Consider the following 21,238-nt stretch of genomic DNA (forward strand, 5'->3'; position numbering starts at 1 on the left):
TGTATATTTCATTTTTGTTGGAGTACCTAGAACACTTAAAAGATATAGCAGTGTAAAAAATATTTCTAAGTTTGAAAGTGTAATTTTTGGTTTATGTATAAGGTTTTAGTTTGATTCCTATGTTGAGTTTTTCCCCAAAGTGAGTTTTGGGTTTCTCATCTGGTATTTTTCATAAAAACGAGGTTAAAGGTCTAACAAATCGTTGTTTAAAATTGCTTATAACATTTCTGAATCGAAACTAACTTTACCAAATAGAAAAAGAAAAAAAAACTTTGATTCCTATGTTTAGCAAATCATGTTTGTTGTTTAAGATATGGAAATAGGCCGAATATGATCTCTTAAATGCCTGGAACATTAGTTTTCATGGTTATTTATATGAGTGAAAGTCAATGGAAAAAGTTTCCTCAAAAGCTATAATGAGGTAGTTGATTTTAGGGATTGTTTTACAACCAAACAATTAAATTGTATGTAGGAGTTATAGTGTATGCTGTTGGCATTTAATTGGAAAATTCCAAGACTCCTTTTAATATTTTGGTAAAGGGTCTTCATCCTCTTTTCTTTAAAGAGTTACAGTAATTTTTATATATATCTCATATTTACCTAAACATTGTTTTATGATCATTGTATATCATACATTGAAAACTTGTAATTTGGGTATATATGATATTTAGGGAGTTTAGGAAGGGGATATTTGATATTTGCCTTTTTTTAGAAGGCGGTAATGAATAAATGATTAACATCTCCACACGGATTCATCAATGCTCTAAAGGGTTTGCATGTGTTAGATGAGTATAATATTGTTAAAACTCACTCACCATATTTGCATATAATAGGATTCGAACCTGATAACTCTAAGACAAAACTATTTTGTAGAAAACCTAACCATTGGGCTAACACCCCAATGGCCTTCATCCTCTTTTAGACTTTTCATAGAATAATACTCCGCTTGATAATTCTTACTAAGTGTAGATGTTTGTTTAATCAAAGGAAAATTCATTTTAAAATCTTCTAAATTATTCTGTGTAATAATTCATTAGCCGATAATATCGGAGTATTGTGTAAACGATATGTATACAAACCAACTTATTAGAGTATTAAAATAAAAATTGAGTTAAAAGTCATTAACATTAATATATGTAATAATAGAAAATTATGGTAAAGTTAAAGGAGAGGGAAAGAGTATTGGTTTTTGTAGAGTTTCAAAGCTTGTCCCCCTCTCCCTAAAAAAAGCTAGAAAGACACTACTTAACCATTTTGCCTTTTTCTTCTCCCTTTGGTTTCTGTCCCTCCTGCCTACTATGCATTTGTCCATGTCTTTTCTCAGTTCATAACACACACACACACACACACACAAATTTAGCTCTCAAAACTAGATAATGGGGTGGCAATCATTCTCTTTAATTCTTTACCAAAATATCTCCTTTTATAGCTTTGTTTCATTAGCTAAATCTTGTTGTGTACACCATCAAAAAACATGTCTTTTGTTAGTGATTTGACTTCATTTCCCTTATCTCTGCATACCCTTTATAAAATCTTGATTTCCCATATCTAAAAATCAAAACTTTTTGTCTTTTTAGTTTCAAGAATCACTCAGTTTGTAATATAATGGAAATTGATTTGAACCATGAAGTTTATAATAGTAGTAATAACAATAATAATAATAATAATACTAGTGTTGATGATTCATGTGAAATTGGTGGTGATTCATCTTTATCAGGGTCATCAAATTCATCAAAAACTTCTAGTGATTTCAAATCAAAATCATCATCAATATATATGGAACTTTGGCATGCTTGTGCTGGACCTCTGACTAGTTTGCCAAATAAAGGAAATGTAGTTGTGTATTTCCCACAAGGTCATTTGGAGCAAATTGCATCTAACTCAACTATTCACTTTTCTCCAAATGAAGTTCCTTCTTTAGGCCTTCAACCTCAAATCTTTTGCAAAGTTGTTGATGTCCATTTTCTTGTAAGTTTCCTCCCTTATATATTTATTTAATAATATGTGTGATTATTTTTTAGCTCAACTTTTGATCTTATAATTTAGCTCATTTGGTTTTGAACTTTGATGTTTTGCCTGAAAATAGGCTAACAAGGAGAATGATGAAATCTATACAAAGCTAACTCTACTCCCATTACCAGAGGTATGCTTGATTCATAATTCAGTTGTAATTCTTTGTTAATTAGAAAATGGTTTATGGGTTCAAATGTGTTCCCACTCCACATGGTGGTATCCAAAGAGAGTTGAGCATTTTCTAGACTGGTCCTCTGGAAGGGCCAGTTGGGTCCAAAGGACCACTGGGCTGGGGTTTCTTTGCCGTTTTAAACCTTTAGCTAGAAAGATTTAAAAAAAAAATGTTACATAAATTTTTGAACAGAGAAAACAGAGTTTAGCCCTTAATGTGCATTACCCTTGTTATTTTACAATCTTTCTTTTACTGTTTTAATGTAACTATCTTGCCAAGGGCCTTTTTTTCTTTCTTCTATTTGGGTGGAATGGCAATTTGGTAAAGTTGTTAACTTTCTGGACTGGTCCTTGGCATCTTGGTAAATGAATGCTTGAAATTGAAATGAGTAATAAAAATTAATATATAAATTTTTTGACTTTTTTTAAATGTTGATGTGTAGGGGAGTGCTAAGAATGTGCAAGAAGGGGAGGAAGAAGGCGGTGGGGTGACAATTACAAAATCAACACCTCAAATGTTCTGCAAAACACTGACCGCATCCGATACATCCACACACGGTGGATTCTCCGTACCTAGAAGAGCAGCTGAAGATTGTTTCCCACCTCTGGTATGGATAAGATATCTGCTTTATTAGAATGGTTATTAATAATTATCTCAATTTTTTTGCGTAGTATGTTACTACATTTTTATATTCACATGGCACATTACTCAGGATTATAAGCAGCAGAGGCCCAGCCAAGAGCTAGTTGCTAAGGACCTTCATGGAGTGGAGTGGAAGTTTAGGCACATTTATAGAGGTGATTTTAATCAAGTAGTTTGACTTCAAGCAATCAAATCTTAGTAATATGTTCGTGTTGTGATTCGGGAGTTGGGTGGTGTTTTTCAGGTCAGCCGAGGCGACATTTGCTTACGACTGGGTGGAGCAATTTTGTAAGCCAGAAGAATCTTGCTTCCGGGGATGCAGTTCTCTTTCTAAGGTATCATTATTCCTTCAAATATGCAATAAGAAATCTATGCATCGTTTTATGTTTAATGTGATATATTTAAGAAAATATTTAAGAAGCATAAGTGCAAAGACACCAAGAAAAAGAAGATTCCAGTTTACATATCCTATTCTTTTTTTCGTTAAAATTGAGATAAGCGAATAAAAAGGTTTTCATAATATTTGGAAAGCAGTGTAGAATACTTATTAGGTTGGTATTTGGTAATATGTATAGATACAAGAACTTGGAATTATTCTTCTGGTCCGGGCAATGAAAAGTGTTTGAAACACTTTTAGCATATTATAAGGCAATGGTGCTTGTAGAACCTCTTTTTGGGTAGCAAGAAAGAGAGTAGAAAATGAAGAAATAATCATGTCCTTTTCTTTTGCCTTCTGTTTGAACTTTATAATATCGTAGGGGAGTCCAATGCTCTCTGAAACATTGTTCAGATCTTCAGCAATTTGTTTGGATTTACATTCACTTTTGTTGTTAGGATTCTTATCATATCTTTCATGAAATGAAGTAGTGTTCATGAAGACAGTTGACATTACTTATCAAAAGAAAAACTAGATAAAGTTAGTTGGACTTTCTCACTTTCATTTGTGTGTTCACTTTACAGAGGAAAAAGAATATGATGTGCCACAGGAGAAACAGTTTTCCTTCTCCCTTTACCACTACGCATTCTATGCTCACTTTCACAAAGCAAAGCGAATCGTTATTGATCTTCTATTGATGTTAAATCCACCCTTTTTATCCTTCCCATTTTAAGGAAGATTATAAAGGTTTATGCTTGTTAGTTTGGAAGGATAGTGAGGTAATGAAAGGGAAATTTTTTATTTTGTTTGTCGAGGGATGTATCCAACATGATTATTAAATTTACTAGTAGTCTAATTTTAATGGATGTATATTATGTACGGTTTAAAAAGCTCGAGAGGAGCTAAAGCCAAACCCTCATAAGGCTGGGTTAGGCTCGTTGTATATTTCAAGCTCATCTTTTGGGCAACTATGCTGAGCAAACTCAATAAAGATTGACTTGAATGCACTCGAACTCGGATTGCTAGATAAAAGCCTGATTTGTTTGCAACCCTTGTTAACTATGATTTGTAAGCTCTTTCTAGACCTAGTTACAGTGGCCCCATATCCAGTCACTATAGTACCCATTTTAAGCACGAACAACTTGTAAATTGCGCAAGTAATATAGATATAGGGACTTGCATCAGTTTCTTATGTTCATTATTCCATTCTTTTATGGTTGTTTTAGGGGCGAAAGTGGTGAACTAAGGCTGGGAACTCGAAGAGCCACTCGACCAAGAAACTTTCTTCCCAATACAATCTTTCTCAACTCAAATTCTTTCACAGACATAGTTGCCCCTGTAGCTAATGCAGTATCTACCAACTCCACCTTTGATGTGTTCTACAGTCCGAGGTATATGCTTGGTCATAAACCCACACATGTAAATATCAAATGAACCCTTTTTTTAATAGGTACACTAAACTCATTGATTCAATGCAGGTCTAATCGAGCTGATTTCATTGTTCCTTATGTCAAGTATATGAACTCCATCAAGAATATGATCACGATTGGAACAAGGTTTAAAATGAGATTCAGTATGGATGAATCTCCTGAAAGAAGGTATCATTCCAGCAAGTTCTATCCTTTCACTAATGTATGAGTCTATTTGTGTTGTGTTTTATCTCTAAAGGGTCAAATGTTCAAATGTATTGGGCCAATAAATTAACTTTAAAGGAAACATGTCAAATGAGTTGAAATGCCCATAGTGCATTTTGTAATGCACCTACCTCCTAAACTTGCTTTGTTCAAACAATTAGATTTTTATTGATGTACTCATACTATCATTTTTCTATACATATTTGACAAATTAAATATTTGTAAAACATCTAAGATTTTTCACAAACTAGTTTCTTATGCATTTGAGTAACCCAACCTGTCCATGCTAGAAAATACTTACTTTCACACAAACCCATTTTGACCCATTACCTGACCCACCCAATTTTGACATGTGTACAGCTTTTTTGTCCGTTGTTCCTTATATGATAGTGTTAATTATTTCCTTGCAGGTTTAGAGGATCCGTGATTGCTGTAGGTGATATGGATCCATACAAATGGCCTAAATCAAAATGGAGATGCCTAACGGTACTTCACATTTCAATTTCATAAGAAAAAACTAGTTGTAACTTATATATGGTCATTATTTTAGACATGCATATGCATCCTTAAATTTCAAAACTTTCCACTTTCAGTTAAACAGAATATTTGATAGTTAGATTAAAATAGTTTTGTGTCAATATTATATTCAATCTTATTATAATTTACATAGATTATATCTAATAATTTGTAGATATATATTTAAGTTAAGAAAGTCTACTTTTTGGTAAAATGAAAGCCAATGAGGTCTACATCAGCTGCCAATTGCTTGGGAACTAGTGTAGAGGCATGGAGGGTTTTTACCCATAGACCGGGGTTCAAATCCGGGCTGGGTCTTGTGGGGTTTTTTTCCATGAAGAGTAATGGTGTACAAGTTATTAGCCTTTTAATAAAAAGTTAAATTTTACAACATTGTAGGGATTTTTTAGATAGGAAAGTTTACTTCTAGTTAAACTAAGCTTCTAATTGGTCAACAGAAAAATTAAAGACTCTCATTGGTTAATACTAAGTCTTTTATTAATACTAATATTGTCCCTTTTTCAACAGGTGAGGTGGGATGAAGATGTTGGTAACCATAATCAAGAACGAATATCTCCATGGGATATTGATCTCTCTGGCGCGTCTATGCCACTTTTGAGCATCCAGTCGTCTCTAAGATTCAAAAAACTGCGGTCAAATCTGCACTCAACTCCATCTGAACACCCTGTTGCTGGTATCTGACTTTCTTGATTATATTCTTCACAAACTAGATGTGGCAATTTGGACTTATTTACTTGTTATATTAAATCAAAATAATGAGCGTACAAGGGAATGGGATAAATGGGCCCAAAGTAGCCTAATGTGTAATATAATGCATAAAACCAAACAGTGTACTTTTTGTAATCGTATTTATCATGCTTCTTATTTCTAACATTGTTGAACAAAAAGTCTTTAAACCAAGCTGAACTATTTTAGTCCGTATGAAATATTTACCTGTTTTGACCCGTCCGTTTTGTTTTGATTAAAGTTTTGGATGATTTCTTGCGAGGTCAGTACTAATTAAGCTTGTTTTTTATGCAGCATGGGGTGGATGTTTAGACTTTGAGGAATCCACAAGATCCTCTAAGGTCTTGCAAGGTCAAGAAAATGTAAGTGGTAAGATGAACAACTCGTTGAACTTGGGGGTACAACCTTTGATGCATCCAGGGTTTACTCCAAACCAGATGTTATTAGCGGGAAGAAGTATAGATATGGTCGGCAGTCATCATCTGCCTGTTTCCGCCACCCATAACCCGGCCTTTCTGGGATCTAACAGTACCAGATTCCCAAAGGTCTTGCAAGGTCAAGAAATTTGTTCACTGAGATCCTTAACTGGGAAAACAAACGGTTTTTGGAGTCAACCTAGAGTCAATCTTAGCTCGCATCAAAGCCTAAATAATCCCAGTTTTTATCCACTTGGTTCTGAAGGTTCTAGGAACTTCTGTTTTCCAAATCCGGCTCCTGTCATGCCCATGATTGGGTTCCCATTCAATCACGCCCCTGTAGGAAGTGAAGTTACAAGGGATGATAATACTGGGCTAAAGCTACAACTACAGCCCAACCTTTCTGTTGAACTTGGAAAAACGGCCGTTGATCCGACCATAGAAGGTAACTCAGGAAGTGAGAAAGAGGATGGTGGTTCTGATAGCAACGGGAGTAGTAGTTGTAAGCTATTTGGTTTTCATTTAAATGGTGTACCTCCAATGGCAGACGCTCAAAGTTTAAGCAAGAGAAGTTGCACCAAGGTAAGGTCAAAACTGCTTTGGTCAACACAGATTGATTTTAGCAAGGGTCAAACTTAAGAATACGTAATTTTTTAATATATATTGATAATTCAATTACAAGGTTTTACACATTATATATTTGTTTTTCACAATTTTCGAAATTGACCCCAGTTGACCCGTTTCATTATTAATGGGTCATAAAAGTCACCTCTGCGTAAAACACAAGCTTATTCTAGAGATTTAATCTCAAGTCACTTTTTGTGTGAAGGTTCATAAACAAGGAAGCAAGGTTGGAAGGGCCATTGATCTCTCCAAAATGTCAAGTTATCATGAGTTATTTAGTGAGTTAGAGGCGCTATTTCAGATGGAAGGCATTTTGAGCAGTCGTGATGGTGCCTGGCAACTGTTGTACACCGATGAAGAGAATGACATGATGGTTGTTGGTGATGATCCATGGGAGTAAGTTTCTACATAAATTTCAAATACAACTATATATTTACAGGCAGAATTGGGATTAGACTTCAGAATCTAGACCGAGATACAAATTATACCGCATGAAATACATTTATATCATTGTTCTTTTAGTGTCATAAATCATCCTAACGATGATATTAATGACTTTTTTATGCAGTGAGTTTGCAAGGATGGCTACAAAGATTCACATATATACCAAGGAAGAAGTGGAGAAACTGATGAGCGGTGGTGTCATCAGTGACGACACTAGTTGCTTGGAGGAAGCACCCGCCATGGTGGATACCGCCAAGTCTTTATTGGTGGGAGTGCCGGTATAATTGGGTTGCTGTTTCAGAGTACGCGTTTTATGTTAATATTTCGCGCTAAGCAGACAAGTATGTAAGCTTTAACTTTTGTAGCTGAGTGACTTGTGTGTTGTTGTTAATTTGTAGACTTTGGTTTTCTAATGCACCTAGATTCATCAAGCACAATAAGCTTTGTTGTAATAGCGCTACTAGGAATAACTTCTATTTAGGGTAACATAGTATATACTTGTTTCTTTAATTTAGGTAAGTTTTCCTTTCATTTCTTTCATGTGGATAAATCAGAGTCAAAATGCGATTTTCTCTAATAACTATCGACCAACAACAGTTTAATGTTTTTTTTTCCTTTGGTAACTTCAGAAGCAAGCTAAATTTGTTTAATTTTATTTTAGCAAAAGCAACCGATAAGATATTTATTTATTTTTTTTGAACGGCAACAGACAAGATTGTCATAAATTTTTTTACTAACTTTAGTGTAACACAATGACATTCAAAAATCGAAATTTTCGATCACATCGTTATTATATGATATGAATATATGTCTAAATATATGACAGTCTAGTAGTTTTAACTTTTAAGAAACCATTAGGTGAGTTAAAATTGACTCTCCCGACTAGATTGGGTCGGTCTGACATTAATCAATTGGTATTATTGAAAATCAACATAAGAAATTGACGTTTTGTTTAAAATTTTTAATTTTCATTATACCAAATTCACCTAGATCTATACTTCGACTCCAGTTTTAATTTAGAATTTTTATAAATGATCAAACTTACCTAATCTTCCCAACTTTATTTTACAAGCTATTCAAAATATTCTATTTATAGGTAATAAATCATGTTCCCGTTCATATTCATATAGGTAATATAGAGAGTTCCCTAAGACCAATTTTTCCGGCAAGAATTTCAAGCCAACCATCCCGTTGCAATCAATGCCTGAAATCAATTAGACCGATAGTTATACTAAAACATAAATCACCCCTTATTCTTCTGCGATACTGAACCATCCCCGTTACCTTGTTATCTGCAACTTAATGTTTGGCCGAAAAGTGTGAATGAAATTGATGTTGAAGTTATGTTGTAGTATGCCTTTAAATATGCCACCTGGCTGTATGATGTATTCGTCAGAGTTGTATGCCAAAATTTAGGGTTCATCTTTGATGAATTCATTTTAACCGCCCACATAAACATTACGAGTATTATACCAATATGGCCAAAAAAAAACATATATAAAAGAAATAAATCGATTGTAACCATTTGATCCCATGATCAGAATTGTGAAACTATTATTTTTAATTAAAATATTTTGACGGAATATTCTTGCGAAACTATTATTTTTAATTAAAAAATTTTGATAAATAAGGTACATTTTTTAATTAAAAATTTTTGATAAATAAGGTAATTTTTTATATGTAACCTTGATAAATAAGGTACATTTTTATAAAGCAACATCGTTAGATCAGTGGTAAATAACTTTGTCTCTGGAGACAGAGGTCATGGGTTCGATCCTCATCTCATGCAAAGGTTGGAGGGCCTTTTCTACCATTTAGGTAGAAACTGGAAGCATTTTCTCTACTTAAGTAGAGGTAAAGTCTGCCTACATCTTAACCTCCCTAATACAACGTCGAGATATTGGGGTTCAAAACCCGTAAAAGACCGTAAGTTATAATCAAAACCCAAACACCCCTAAAACTAAAGTTGTAAATAATAATCGGTGGAGCAGTATAAAAAGGGAAAGGAAAAATAAGAAAAGGTTGAAAGAAAGAAAAGAATTGTGAAGAAAAACCCAGCAAGCAAAGCATCGTCAGCGGCAAATCAAATCAAATCAAATCAAATCAAAATGTACAATAACGGAAGAGGGAAAAAGCCGATGACGACAGGGGAGCGACAAGAAGACGACGACGACGAAGAAGAAGGAGGAGGAAATGAAAGAGACATGGAAGCGTGGGAAAGAGCATATACAGATGAACGATCATGGGAATCTTTACAAGAAGATGAATCTGGCAATCTTAGACCTATTGATAATCAAGCTTTACATCACGCCCAGTATCGCCGCCGTCTCCGTTCTCTCTCCGCCGCTTCCGCCGCCTCTCGTATTCAGAAAGGCCTCATTCGTTATCTCTTTCTTGTTATTGATCTCTCCAGGGTATTCTCCTCATTTTTTTTTAACTTAAATATAGGATTTTATTCCCCTTGGAAATAATAATAATTTACATTCGCCATATACAAAAACAACACTTTATTAGTCCTAAGGGTTTTTTTTTTCTTTTAAAGAATTAGGGGTTTTAATAATGTGCTATATATTGCAAGTTGAGTATGATTCTGAGTGACATTGTACAAGTTGCCTCTAACTCTTTTGTGAGATTTTTTCGCTGCCGTGATGGCTATATTAGTTTCCTCGTTATTAGTTTACAGGGTGTACATGCTATTGCAAGAATTTAAAGTAAGTTACACATGACATGATCGATTTATGGGTTTTGGACGTATGATACACACAATAGAAATAGAAATACATGATAAGAGATTATATGCATACAACTTATAGTATGTTCCACACGATAGACTGCTTGGATGTATGATACACCGTGCCCACACTAGAAATATGTGATAAGTTGGATACGTATTCGTCTCATAATTTAAAATCATGTTTTCTGATTCGCCTAAATGGTAACATGTAGGCGGCTGGAGAGATGGATTTTCGTCCAAGTCGAATGATGGTGGTTGCTAAACAAGTAGAGGCTTTCGTAAGGGAGTTTTTTGACCAGAATCCATTGAGTCAGATTGGTCTGGTAGTTATAAAAGACGGGGTGGCTCAGTCATTGACCGACCTTGGTGGCAGCCCCGAGTCTCATATCAAGGCTCTGATGGGCAAACTTGGGTGCTCAGGAGAAGCGTCCCTTCAGAATGCTTTAGAACTTGTACATGAACAACTTGATCAAATCCCTTCATATGGTCATCGAGAAGTGATCATCTTGTATTCGGCTCTGAGTACTTGTGATCCAGGAGATGTCATGGAGACCATTCAGAAATGCAAGAAATCCAAGATTAGGTGTTCGGTTATTGGTCTCTCTGCTGAAATTTATATATGCAAGTATCTGTCTCAAGAAACCGGAGGGTTATACTCTGTTGCTTTGGATGAGGTGAGTTTAAGATTGGCCATTGAAAGTTTTCATTCCAAATGCGGTGTTTGTCATTGTGTATTGAAAGTGATCATCTAGTGCTTTTCTTTAAGACCCAGATAATCAGTTTTTAGTGTTCGTTTATGGAGAAACTGATTATAATAATATATGTGTCAGATGATGAGTTTTGGATTGTCAATTTAGTTGTAGTTGCAACAAAACTGACTCTGATTATTTACCTATTTAATCCTCGATAGCTCATATCACATGGTCACGTTTATAACACAAATCAAGAACTAAATGGACATGTATGTTGTTTTGCAGGCACATTTGAAGGAGCTAATACTAGACCATGCACCACCACCACCAGCCATAGCTGAATTTGCTATAGCTAATTTAATAAAGATGGGTTTCCCACAAAGAGCTGCTGAGGGTGTTATCTCCATATGTTCATGTCATAAAGAAGCTAAATTTGGTGGGGGGTACACTTGCCCAAGATGCAAAGCTCGTGTTTGCGAGTTGCCTACTGAGTGTCGTATTTGTGGGTTAACTCTTGTTTCTTCTCCTCATCTAGCACGATCTTATCACCATCTGTTCCCAGTAACACCGTTTGAAGATGTTGCCCCTAAGATTCTACCCAATCAAGATCCTCCTCCTAAGAATTGTTTTGGTTGTCAACAGAGCCTCTTGAATCCTGGTGAGCAAATTACCTCTCAACGTGTTCTTTGCCTGAAACTTCATTTTTTTCTCCTTCAAAATTTCAAGTGATTACATGTTTTCGCTTACATCAGTTTTATGATGTGCTGTGTAGGGGGCATGCCAAGCCGTTGTGTCAGGTGCCCAAAGTGTAAACGTTTCTTTTGCCTCGACTGCGACATATACATTCATGAGAGTTTGCATAACTGCCCGGGTTGTGAGAGCTTAAATCTCCTAGTCAGTCAATGAATGAGATGGAATCGTGTTATTGTCAATCCTGCAAACCTTAAAGAGGTTCAAGTCAGTCAAGTGTGCTGGCATTTTTGGATTAAAATGTGTTTACCCCTCACAGCATTGGACTCGGGTAAAAGCTAGGAAAGGAGATATACAAATTGGAGATCTCGTTATTTCTATAAGATGCCCATACCTTATAAGCATGTTTTCTGATACGAGTAGAATTTTGGTCCAGAAGAATGAAAGATTTATTTTTTTATTTTTATTTTTTTTGTTTATCTGTTTCGATAGATTTGTAGAACTAGTCCAGAAAATTTTTTCATTATTACGAGTCATTCAACATATCAATTATTGGCAAAGAGCCGTCACAGAAAAGGAAAACGATTTTGCAATGTTTAATGTTTTATGCTATATTCTTTGCAGATAATAACATAACAAATGACGTAAATGCTATGAACTATCACATGCATGATTTAGGTACTGCAATAAACAACAGAACGAAGGTGGTAATTCAATTAATTGAAATAAAGCTTCTGAATATATTTCTGTTGAATGTAGTTCTGAGTGAATGAAATTTACAAGACTGTATGCTACCAGAATCCTATACACCAAACATGGTCTCTTGTAAAGGATCAGATAGAATATCTATACCAGCCCTGTTTTACACAAGCATCATAGCATTAGCAACTTATATGAAGCGTAGATTCAAAAGAATAAGTTATGTTATATTTCACATTAAAAAAAAAACTCACCACTCAAATGAAATGAGGGTTCACAGATTTTATGGGCCAGGTGCTACCTATAGTACCTAGTATGATATGATGTAATTCTAGAGGGCAAAAATGGTATCAAGCTATTTAACTGATAACATGAAAGAAAATAATCAACATGAAGCAATGCGGACGACTTCGGTGTAAGGTTATGCTTATCTCTCTTCTTCAGAGTCTGAGTCAATAGATAGATACAGCCTTGGTCTTACTGAACGCTTTTGAGGAGGAACTGAAAAAAGATTATCAGATCTTTCCCGGGTGGTTTTTGCAGATCCACTTCCATTCATTCCAAGAAGCAAAGAAGCTGCACATGCATTCGGATATAATTAGCTCAGGAAATCTATCCTCCATACGTAGAAACTGTTAACAAATAACAAGGAACAATGTTTTTAATTTGCCAATTATAACATGCTAGTTTTAGGCATGTTCACATGGGTCGAGATAGGGGTTAATGTTAAAGCAGACGATCCTTTGATACATGCAGATACAGAGCTAGCTGACCCTAATGCTTTTGATAAAAGAGAACAATTGTTAATAACTAATTTCAGGTTAATTATAATAACTATTTCAATAGCAATTTAAACAAAATTCACGAGGTCATATTCATCAAAATTACATTTTTGATGACTTTCAGCTCATTTGAACCTGAAACCCATTCCTCTTCAAGCAATGCCACATTGTGTAGCATGATAACATTTGCCAGTACTTTTTTAGTAGAGATAACACAATCAACCGCATAGAAAGGGTAGCACTTGCCACCTCCAATAGATAAAATGGAAGAGATCGGTTGAAGGGGTCTACACCTCAACCTTCTATATCATATTTGACTAGTTAAAGCAATACGTATTCAACAAGACTAGAAGAAGAAAGTAGCTAAAAAGGGGGAGGTACCAGTATCTGCCAAGGTATCCATGGCACCATCTTTAGATGGCGACTGCAGACTCGTGTTCAACCCATTGGTGGTGGCAGGTTCACAATTTGCCCCAGTGCCCCCACTGCCACCAATCCGTAGCGATATCCAGTCATCACCATGAAGACCATTGGACACAAACGGCTGATCTCTCAACTCCACCTGCTCTGCTGCCTCTGATGGTCGTGTAGGAAGAAAGAGCTGAAGCGAGGGATCATCATGTCCAAAAACTAAAGGGTTGTCTACTAACCCATCTCCTATGTCAAGATTAGATTGGTAAATTGAAGAATCAGCACCCAGAGGTGCAGAACCCATGCCAAGCTCATTGGTCAGTGTGAAACCATCAATCGATGTGGAACCACCTAGTCCATGATGCACATTCTCGTCTGAACTAAATAACTGAAAGCTGGGTCCTACTTGACTAGTAGAAGGTAAAGACCAAAATGGGACTCCAAAATCATCATCGTTGCTATTGAAAAGACCTAAACAGGAACTCCCACCAGCAATGAGGGATGGATCTTCGGTATGTGGTGTGGGAAGTTCACGAGGAAAAACAGTACCATTTTCATTAACTAGTCCAGACGGCATCAGAATTTCAGTCTCTTCATCTGAATCACTAAGAACAATGATGTCAGCATCCCCAACTGCGGCAGGTGGGTTTAGATTGGTATATCCGTAGCCCGAATCAATCTTTGGCGAACGCGAACCAAAATCGGCACCATTGGTGATCGAATGGCTGAAATGCCCACCACCATCTTGATTAATACTAGGATCTTCACCATCTCTACCACTGCCAGTAGCACTGCTGCTCAGATGAAGACCATTATGTCCATTATTTAAAATGTTTCCGGGTAATTTATTGCCAGAAGAAAGTGAATGAAGATGGTCAGGTTTACTGACTTCCCAGATACCATCCCTGTTTTTCTTTATCCCGAGTTTTAAGCCAGTGTTATGACTTTCAGAACCAGCTTCCTGTTTAACCTGCTTTAAAGCTTCTGGTACAGGTTTAGACTCAACTTCCATTGGAACATAGGGACTACCATCAGGTAAATGCCACTGTCCAAGCTGCCCTAAAACTTTTTGGTCCTTTTCTGTCTTTACACGCCAAGAACCATCTGGTTTTACCTCGATTTCTGTTACATCTTCTCCACAATTCCTCATCTTTATGAAAATATATTATAGACGGGATCAGAATAGAACCAAATCAATACAAATTAAAAAATCACAATAATAGAATACCTGAGTTGTAATACGAGTAAAATATGGATCAATAATAACATTTTCCAAGGAGTAGTTCTTTAGACAAATGGGGCATTGCCACTGCAAGTAACACAAAAGTAGAAGTGAATAAATTACATTCACTGATTGAAATGCCACAAAAATATTATAGTAGCGTGATCCTGCCTTTCGAGACCGTTGGTTCATTTGCACAAAAACTTCAAGATCAAAGCAGCCCATATGAATGCAAGGTTTGAATCGTCCAGCAATTTTCATTCTTGAGCCACTCATCTGCAACATCCAAGAAAGACATATTAAGCCAGAAAATCACACTCTCAAATTAGCTAACAAAATGAAAGACTGCAATTGTGACGCTAAATATTAGAAAAAAGTATACATGAAAAGCATTTTCACAATTAGCAATTAGTTTGCCCACCATGTAACGCACAAATAAAACTAATCAGTAAAAGAAGTCAACTTTTTCCCTCCCCGGCCCGTTGATTGAAGGCTATGGATATAGAGAAACATCACAAGAAATATTACAATATGGTAATACAAATAGCAGAAGCCCAGGCACAAAATAACAAGCCACAAATATGTTTGCGTAAAAAAATCAGCTTAGTAGCTGCAGAAGATTTAAGTAAAAAACAGATACTCACAGGACACCGTAGATTAACTGGTATAGAATCCGACACGACCTCCAAATCGCTGTCACTATCTGCGTTCTCTGTAGCAGCCCCACCACCAACGCAGCGGCAAACACGTGCAACAGCATCTTCAAATCTCTCACCATCAGATTCTTTAGGAATGAGGTTGAGAATCTTTGGAATTGACATGCAACAAGAACAATATCAGAATAATGCAGAAGCCTGTATATATAATTTGAAGGTGGCAATTTTCCACCATATCAACTATGAATTGGTTGTGTTTTATTTTAAACAGGTCTACGTAAGAACTTCAGCTAATAGGTTGAAAGTCACTCAGTCTAGCTTTAACGGGCGCAACGTCGTTAATTTATAACAGAACTTCAACCCAACCCAGATTAGTCCATTATGACCGTTAAAAAAAAAACATGTTTTAACTCTAACCAATTTACCCAAACAACCTTATCTTGTCATCTCTCGTATTTTCTTTTTCTTATAAAAAAAACCCATCAGTTTTAATCTAATTATTGTGGGTGTTGCTTTGTACATCAAAATCCAAAAGAATGTTCAACCCATAAAGTATTAACGGCAAATTGTGTTCTGTTCTTTCCGGAGATTTAAAGATGAACAAGCCCCATGCAGTAACATCAGAATTGGCTTATAGCACTTTAATCGCACACAACCTCTAACATAGCATGTACGACAATGGTACATAAATAATCCTAGATAAAAAGGTTTATCAATACAAGAAGGCTACCTGTTGAACTGTGCGCCGTTTCACGATTCTAACGCCCAAACAAAACACACGAGCATCACAGCCTGTCAATGAAATTTTGTTACTTCCATCACGGGTGCATGGTGTGATCTGACCAAAAAAAAAAATACATAACTAGAATGAGTCCTTATGAAAAAAAAAATGAGATACGGGTACATTTATTAAAACTTAGCAATAGCATCTGAAACCATATGTAGTGTAGAGGTTGGAACTTACAACAGGGCCATCATCACGGCCATTTGCTCCTAGAAGTTGAGAGCCAGGTCTATTGATTGCACGCACAGGCATACCTGTCAGGAAACAAACAGAAATCATACTCAAGCAAAAATTATAAATATTATCATACAATAACTTATTAAGTCAATAAGATCATATATAGCATACCATTTACTTGCAAGTCAGCATATTGTGGCCATTGCATCCTAAAAGGAACCTTGTCATTCAAGAGCATACACCAGGCCTATCAATTAATATTACCATTTTATCATCAGCATGTTATCACGGTCTACGCTCATATAGGTCATTATTGCACAGTGTGATAAAGTCAACCTGGAGTTCAAACTCGGGTCTAGCCAACAGATCCCTGTCAACTTTTGTAAGCTGGAAAGTCTTTTCAACATTCTGCATTGGGCTTGTGCTGAAAATTATTTAATACAAACATGCAAGACCAAATGAGCATTTACATACAAATACAAGAACCACAACCATAAATCAGAAAATGAAACAAGTAGTTCTTGTGTTGTATATTTCCAAAATCATGGGAAAGTAGATTTGCTTATTTCATACAGGTTGAAGAAACTTCCACCTACAGTTTCTATATAACAAAAAACCATATCGATTCAAAATTTTCACAAGAAAACAATGCTTATATACTCACCCATCAGTAGGGACACTTGCAATAGTCAGCTTCACAGGATATAAAGGATGTCCCATGGTTACCCAGAACCTGCAAGTCCAAAAACCAATTGAAATAGAAAATTGAAAAATGAGCATCAATCGTCATTTCCAATGAACAGTTATACATATTAAAGATTACAAGGGTTCGATAAAAATTAGTTTATTACGTCACTTACGGATCTGCACGACCAAGCCTACAGAGTTCACAATAAAAAGTTGGAGGAGGTGCTGGTAGAATGCCATCCATAGGCTTCTCTGGGATAATAACACAACCAATATGCTGCCACACGTTGCATTTTGTATCTTCACACTGAGAGAAATACATATAGAGGTGAGTGGAAGACTAGCATGAAAAAAACTGATTTAAACATTCAAATAGCAACTTAATCATAATGAATTAAAAATAACAAATAAATAAGTGATAGTGTATGAAATGTTAAAACCTTTATCATTGAATCTGCTTTCGAAGAACTTCCACATGGGCACCTAACTTTTTCTGTTTGACAAGTGTCTTCAACTTCCTCCTTGAATGTTGTATTAATAGTGACTTTTGAAACACACTGACTTTTTGATGCCAAGTCGGTTGCCCCTGGGACCTGCAACTTTCTGAGGGCAGGAGAATGATAAGTGACGGGATAAAGTAAACAGGTAATGGAAGATAAATGAGGGCATTTCAATTTCTAGGCAACTTTTAATATAAAATAAAATAAACAATCATAAGCTATGTCCACCTGTAAATGTCATCAACTAGTTTTGCCGCCTCTTCCTTTCTAATAGCGTTTTTCTTTGCCCACATGCCAGAAACTGCTGAACATGACATAAGAATGCAAAATGTCAAAACACAAAATACTAAAAAAAATAAAGACAGTGTAAAAAAGCAATAATACATCTAAAGGTTTAACGGAAATTCAAGAATACTACTAATATAGAGCAACAGTTACCTTGCTAAGAAAATAGCGTAATTCTCTTCTTAGCAATGGAAGCAATTCACTTGGCTTATTTAAGGCCAAACAAATATACTTACGGGGAGTTCAAAGCTAATAGACATGAAAAATAAATGAGGTCTACACTTACATTACATGAAACTAATTTTAGCATACAGAAGTTATGGGACACTATCACCTTAGGGTTGAAAAAGAACAGGCATTGATGTCAACCAACACTTAATGTTAAAGATCTTTAACTAAAATTCATCAGATACTATATGCTAGTTGCCATAAGATAATTAAAAAAGAAATACATGTGAAGTCACATATACCAATACAAGATAGATTGTTAGATATCTAATACGACGAGAGAAAGTACCAGTTACCTCGATCATCAGAGATGATAGCTAATATCCGGTCAACAAGATCCTATAAACAATAACAAAAAGATAGTAAAAAGAACTGCATTTCTTCCGAATAAGTCGACTGAAAACACGATAAGCAACATTGAGCGGCGAACCTGCTTCTTTCCTTGCTTGGAAAGGCCAAGTTGAGTAAGAATGCCCTTCAGCTCTTTTATCCGGAAATGTGGCAATTTTTCCTAAAATACAATAAGAAATTGGCATAAACACATTGCAATTGAAAATAATATATATTGTGACTAAAAAGGTAAGCACCAAGTATTTCCCTTCACGAGAAGGACATTTAAGTGTGTGCATTAATGCCTAAATGGCACATTTGAAGGCAGAAACAAATCATAAGCATGCAATCAACAAACTCTGTACACCAGCTATGTAAGCCTCCACTATAAGGTAAGAAAGTGATGACCGTACTTCTTACTTATGGTTCACGGATATGTATCCGTCATAACTTGATATAGGTATTCCAGATTAGGAGATTCAAAATATTGAAAAAGTGGAGTGCTTTTATATATGCATATACAGGATGAAATACAAATGCAAACTTCCATCTCTCCTTATTTTGGGGATAAGAACCAAAGCATTATGTATCCCCATTCAGCGCAACATAGAGATACATTCAGCGCAACATAAGGATACAATCCAGGCTAGATAAGCTACACAGGGTATCGCTTAACGGATCCAAATTCACTACACTAGCAATAACGATCGGCCAAAATCCCCATAGCCTGGATACTTATTCCCACTAATGAAAGGCAAAACATTGTTAATCGGTATCTCCAACTTGTCCACCCCCCACCCTACCACCTTAAGAACAATATGTGGAAGACAATGTTAAGCTTATGTCCCAGACTGACTCAACAACCTCCTAAAGAGAATGTCCGTCCCAATCATATTCATAAACTCCACCACTCCGTCCCAATCATACTCGTAAACTCCTCCACTCCGGAACCAACTGAGCTGACCGGCCGCAAGGACGGGAGGTTCCCAGGTACACCACTAATCATTACTAGAATACAATGTCCCAAAATAAGTAGTCCAAGTCCCAATAATAACCTATTTTCCAACCTAATCCCAAATGGCTATATATATCCATATAATTCACCACTTAAAACCTCATTAAATCCTCAATTCCTCATCATAATAATAATAAAAATAAAAAAAACCTAAGAGTATAAATTAATTCAAAAAAACCTAATAAAAACAGACATTAAAAATAAAGTAAAATTAAAATATACCTTGCAACTGGTTACCAAATCCATCTTTATTATTATCTCAAAAATAACAAGTAGATAAAAATCACCTCATCTGTTTCCAATAAAATTACACGATCGATCTAATCAATTACAAAATATAATCATCATTACCTTATTATTAGAGTTTCAAACATAATAAATTAATTAATCAATAAATATTATAAATTAAAAGGGAACATCCTTACCTGAGAATTAATTAACAGTAATAATTAAATAAATTAGGTTAAGATGATTTGAGGGAAATCGGATTTCAATTTTACTTTTTCTTTTACTCAGTCGCCGATTTCCGTTACTTGATTGAAAAACGAGATATATGAATGTGTACGCAATAATAACAAGTTAAGGAATTACAGAAAGGAAGAACAACTACGGACGTGTAGGGTGAAATTACAATGCGGTTAAGTTCATGCAAACAAATCCGGGTTTGGATTGTCTGTCCCTTACGTCTATTTTAATATTCCCTAGGGTCCTTTTTCAGGTTCTTTTTTCTACTCTATTTTACGGTGTACATTCTATTATTTTCGTGTGAATTAGGGTTAAATTATTAAGGACAAAGGTGTAGCGGTCAAGTTTTATCGGTAAGTTGGATCGGTTAGCAATGGTTTTTTTGTAAAGTTTATAGCATGTGCATTGGTTAGTATTGGTAAGGTTAATCAGCAAGTTGGATCAGCTACACTTGGGCGATTCTAGTGAACGTTGGGGGCGTATTTTGTGACCATTATTTTTTTTTAGCAAAAGTGAACGGAGAAAACACTTTTTTGAGACGGACATCTATCTAATGAATTGAACGGTTCCGGTATAAATGAAAGAAAAAAGGGACGGATCATAGGAGCGGCCGCGATGGGTTTTTTTTTTTCTTATTCTTTATTCCAACTTCTATATATACATACACAAAAATTAACCAAAAAACAAACATACTATCAAAAAACAAAGATACTAATCATATTATCATCGGTGTACATCAGGAATCCTCCAAACGATCTTCGTGTTACCGACCCTAATTTTCACGATCACTTACGTAACGAAGAGACGCATTACATGTTACGTTGTAATATTACAGAGCACGTGGGAAATCTAGACATAGATATCGATGTTTAGTTTTTTATTTATTTATAAGTATTTGTGTGTTTTATGTTTTAAATAAATGTAATGTTTTATTTAGTTGTATTGTGTTTTTTAAATTCAATAAAAGTTTAGGTTCATATTTTATTTATATTATTAGCTGTAATCAAATTAGTAATTGTAATCAGACTATAATTAGGATAATCATTATTATTATTAATAATTACAATCAGATTATACTTAGGATACGAAATCTTTTTATATAAACCGAAACCTACAAATAAAATCACAATATATAAAATTATTGAAAACCCCACGAACTATCTGCTACTTTCATTGTTATTAACAATCGTGACTAACGAAAAATAAATTATTTTTTTTGCAAGACATTAATGAGAACTCGGTCAATTATGTAATCAAAGTTAAGATATTTGCTTCTCTAGAAGAGTTTCTATAAAAG

The 21,238-nt window shown here is 35.3% G+C and overlaps 3 protein-coding genes across 6 annotated transcripts; 2 read left to right on the forward strand and 1 right to left on the reverse strand.

Annotated features, from left to right (window-relative positions):
* Positions 1-1,283: 1,283 nt before the first annotated feature.
* Positions 1,284-8,094, forward strand: LOC122610099 (auxin response factor 4-like). Its single transcript, XM_043783096.1, has 12 exons — positions 1,284-1,968; positions 2,087-2,143; positions 2,628-2,792; positions 2,898-2,982; positions 3,072-3,162; positions 4,430-4,594; positions 4,682-4,801; positions 5,248-5,323; positions 5,882-6,047; positions 6,395-7,098; positions 7,346-7,536; positions 7,709-8,094. Exons 1-12 carry the CDS (start codon positions 1,606-1,608, stop codon positions 7,866-7,868), a joined length of 2,343 nt encoding a protein of 780 aa, XP_043639031.1. The 5' UTR covers positions 1,284-1,605; the 3' UTR covers positions 7,869-8,094.
* A 1,489-nt stretch (positions 8,095-9,583) lies between these two features.
* Positions 9,584-12,276, forward strand: LOC122581068 (general transcription factor IIH subunit 2). The gene is made up of 4 exons (XM_043753214.1): positions 9,584-9,998; positions 10,531-10,992; positions 11,296-11,668; positions 11,783-12,276. The coding sequence occupies exons 1-4, from the start codon at positions 9,693-9,695 to the stop codon at positions 11,914-11,916; spliced, it is 1,275 nt and encodes a 424-aa protein (XP_043609149.1). The 5' UTR covers positions 9,584-9,692; the 3' UTR covers positions 11,917-12,276.
* A 111-nt stretch (positions 12,277-12,387) lies between these two features.
* On the reverse strand, positions 12,388-20,028 carry LOC122600499 (E3 SUMO-protein ligase SIZ1). 4 transcript variants are annotated; one of them, XR_006324057.1, is made up of 18 exons: positions 19,902-20,028; positions 19,699-19,796; positions 18,562-18,642; positions 18,428-18,470; positions 17,847-17,922; positions 17,559-17,721; positions 17,292-17,425; positions 17,096-17,164; positions 16,768-16,855; positions 16,603-16,678; positions 16,435-16,508; positions 16,201-16,308; positions 15,459-15,620; positions 14,986-15,090; positions 14,821-14,901; positions 13,563-14,742; positions 12,654-12,975; positions 12,388-12,557 (listed from the first exon to the last, which is right to left on the reverse strand). XR_006324057.1 is itself a non-coding variant. In XM_043773233.1 (17 exons), exons 2-17 carry the CDS (start codon positions 19,720-19,722, stop codon positions 12,827-12,829), a joined length of 2,613 nt encoding a protein of 870 aa, XP_043629168.1. In that variant the 5' UTR covers positions 19,723-19,768; positions 19,902-20,028; the 3' UTR covers positions 12,388-12,826. The 4 variants fall into 4 exon arrangements, 3 of the variants coding, with proteins under 3 accessions (XP_043629168.1, XP_043629181.1, XP_043629161.1); XM_043773233.1 differs by having other exon boundaries at positions 12,388-12,975; positions 19,699-19,768; XM_043773246.1 differs by having other exon boundaries at positions 12,388-12,975; positions 17,847-17,919.
* Between the last annotated feature and the right edge of the window lie 1,210 nt (positions 20,029-21,238).

This window comes from Erigeron canadensis, chromosome 1 (assembly GCF_010389155.1).
Source record: "Erigeron canadensis isolate Cc75 chromosome 1, C_canadensis_v1, whole genome shotgun sequence".
Classification (NCBI taxonomy): Eukaryota; Viridiplantae; Streptophyta; class Magnoliopsida; order Asterales; family Asteraceae; genus Erigeron; species Erigeron canadensis.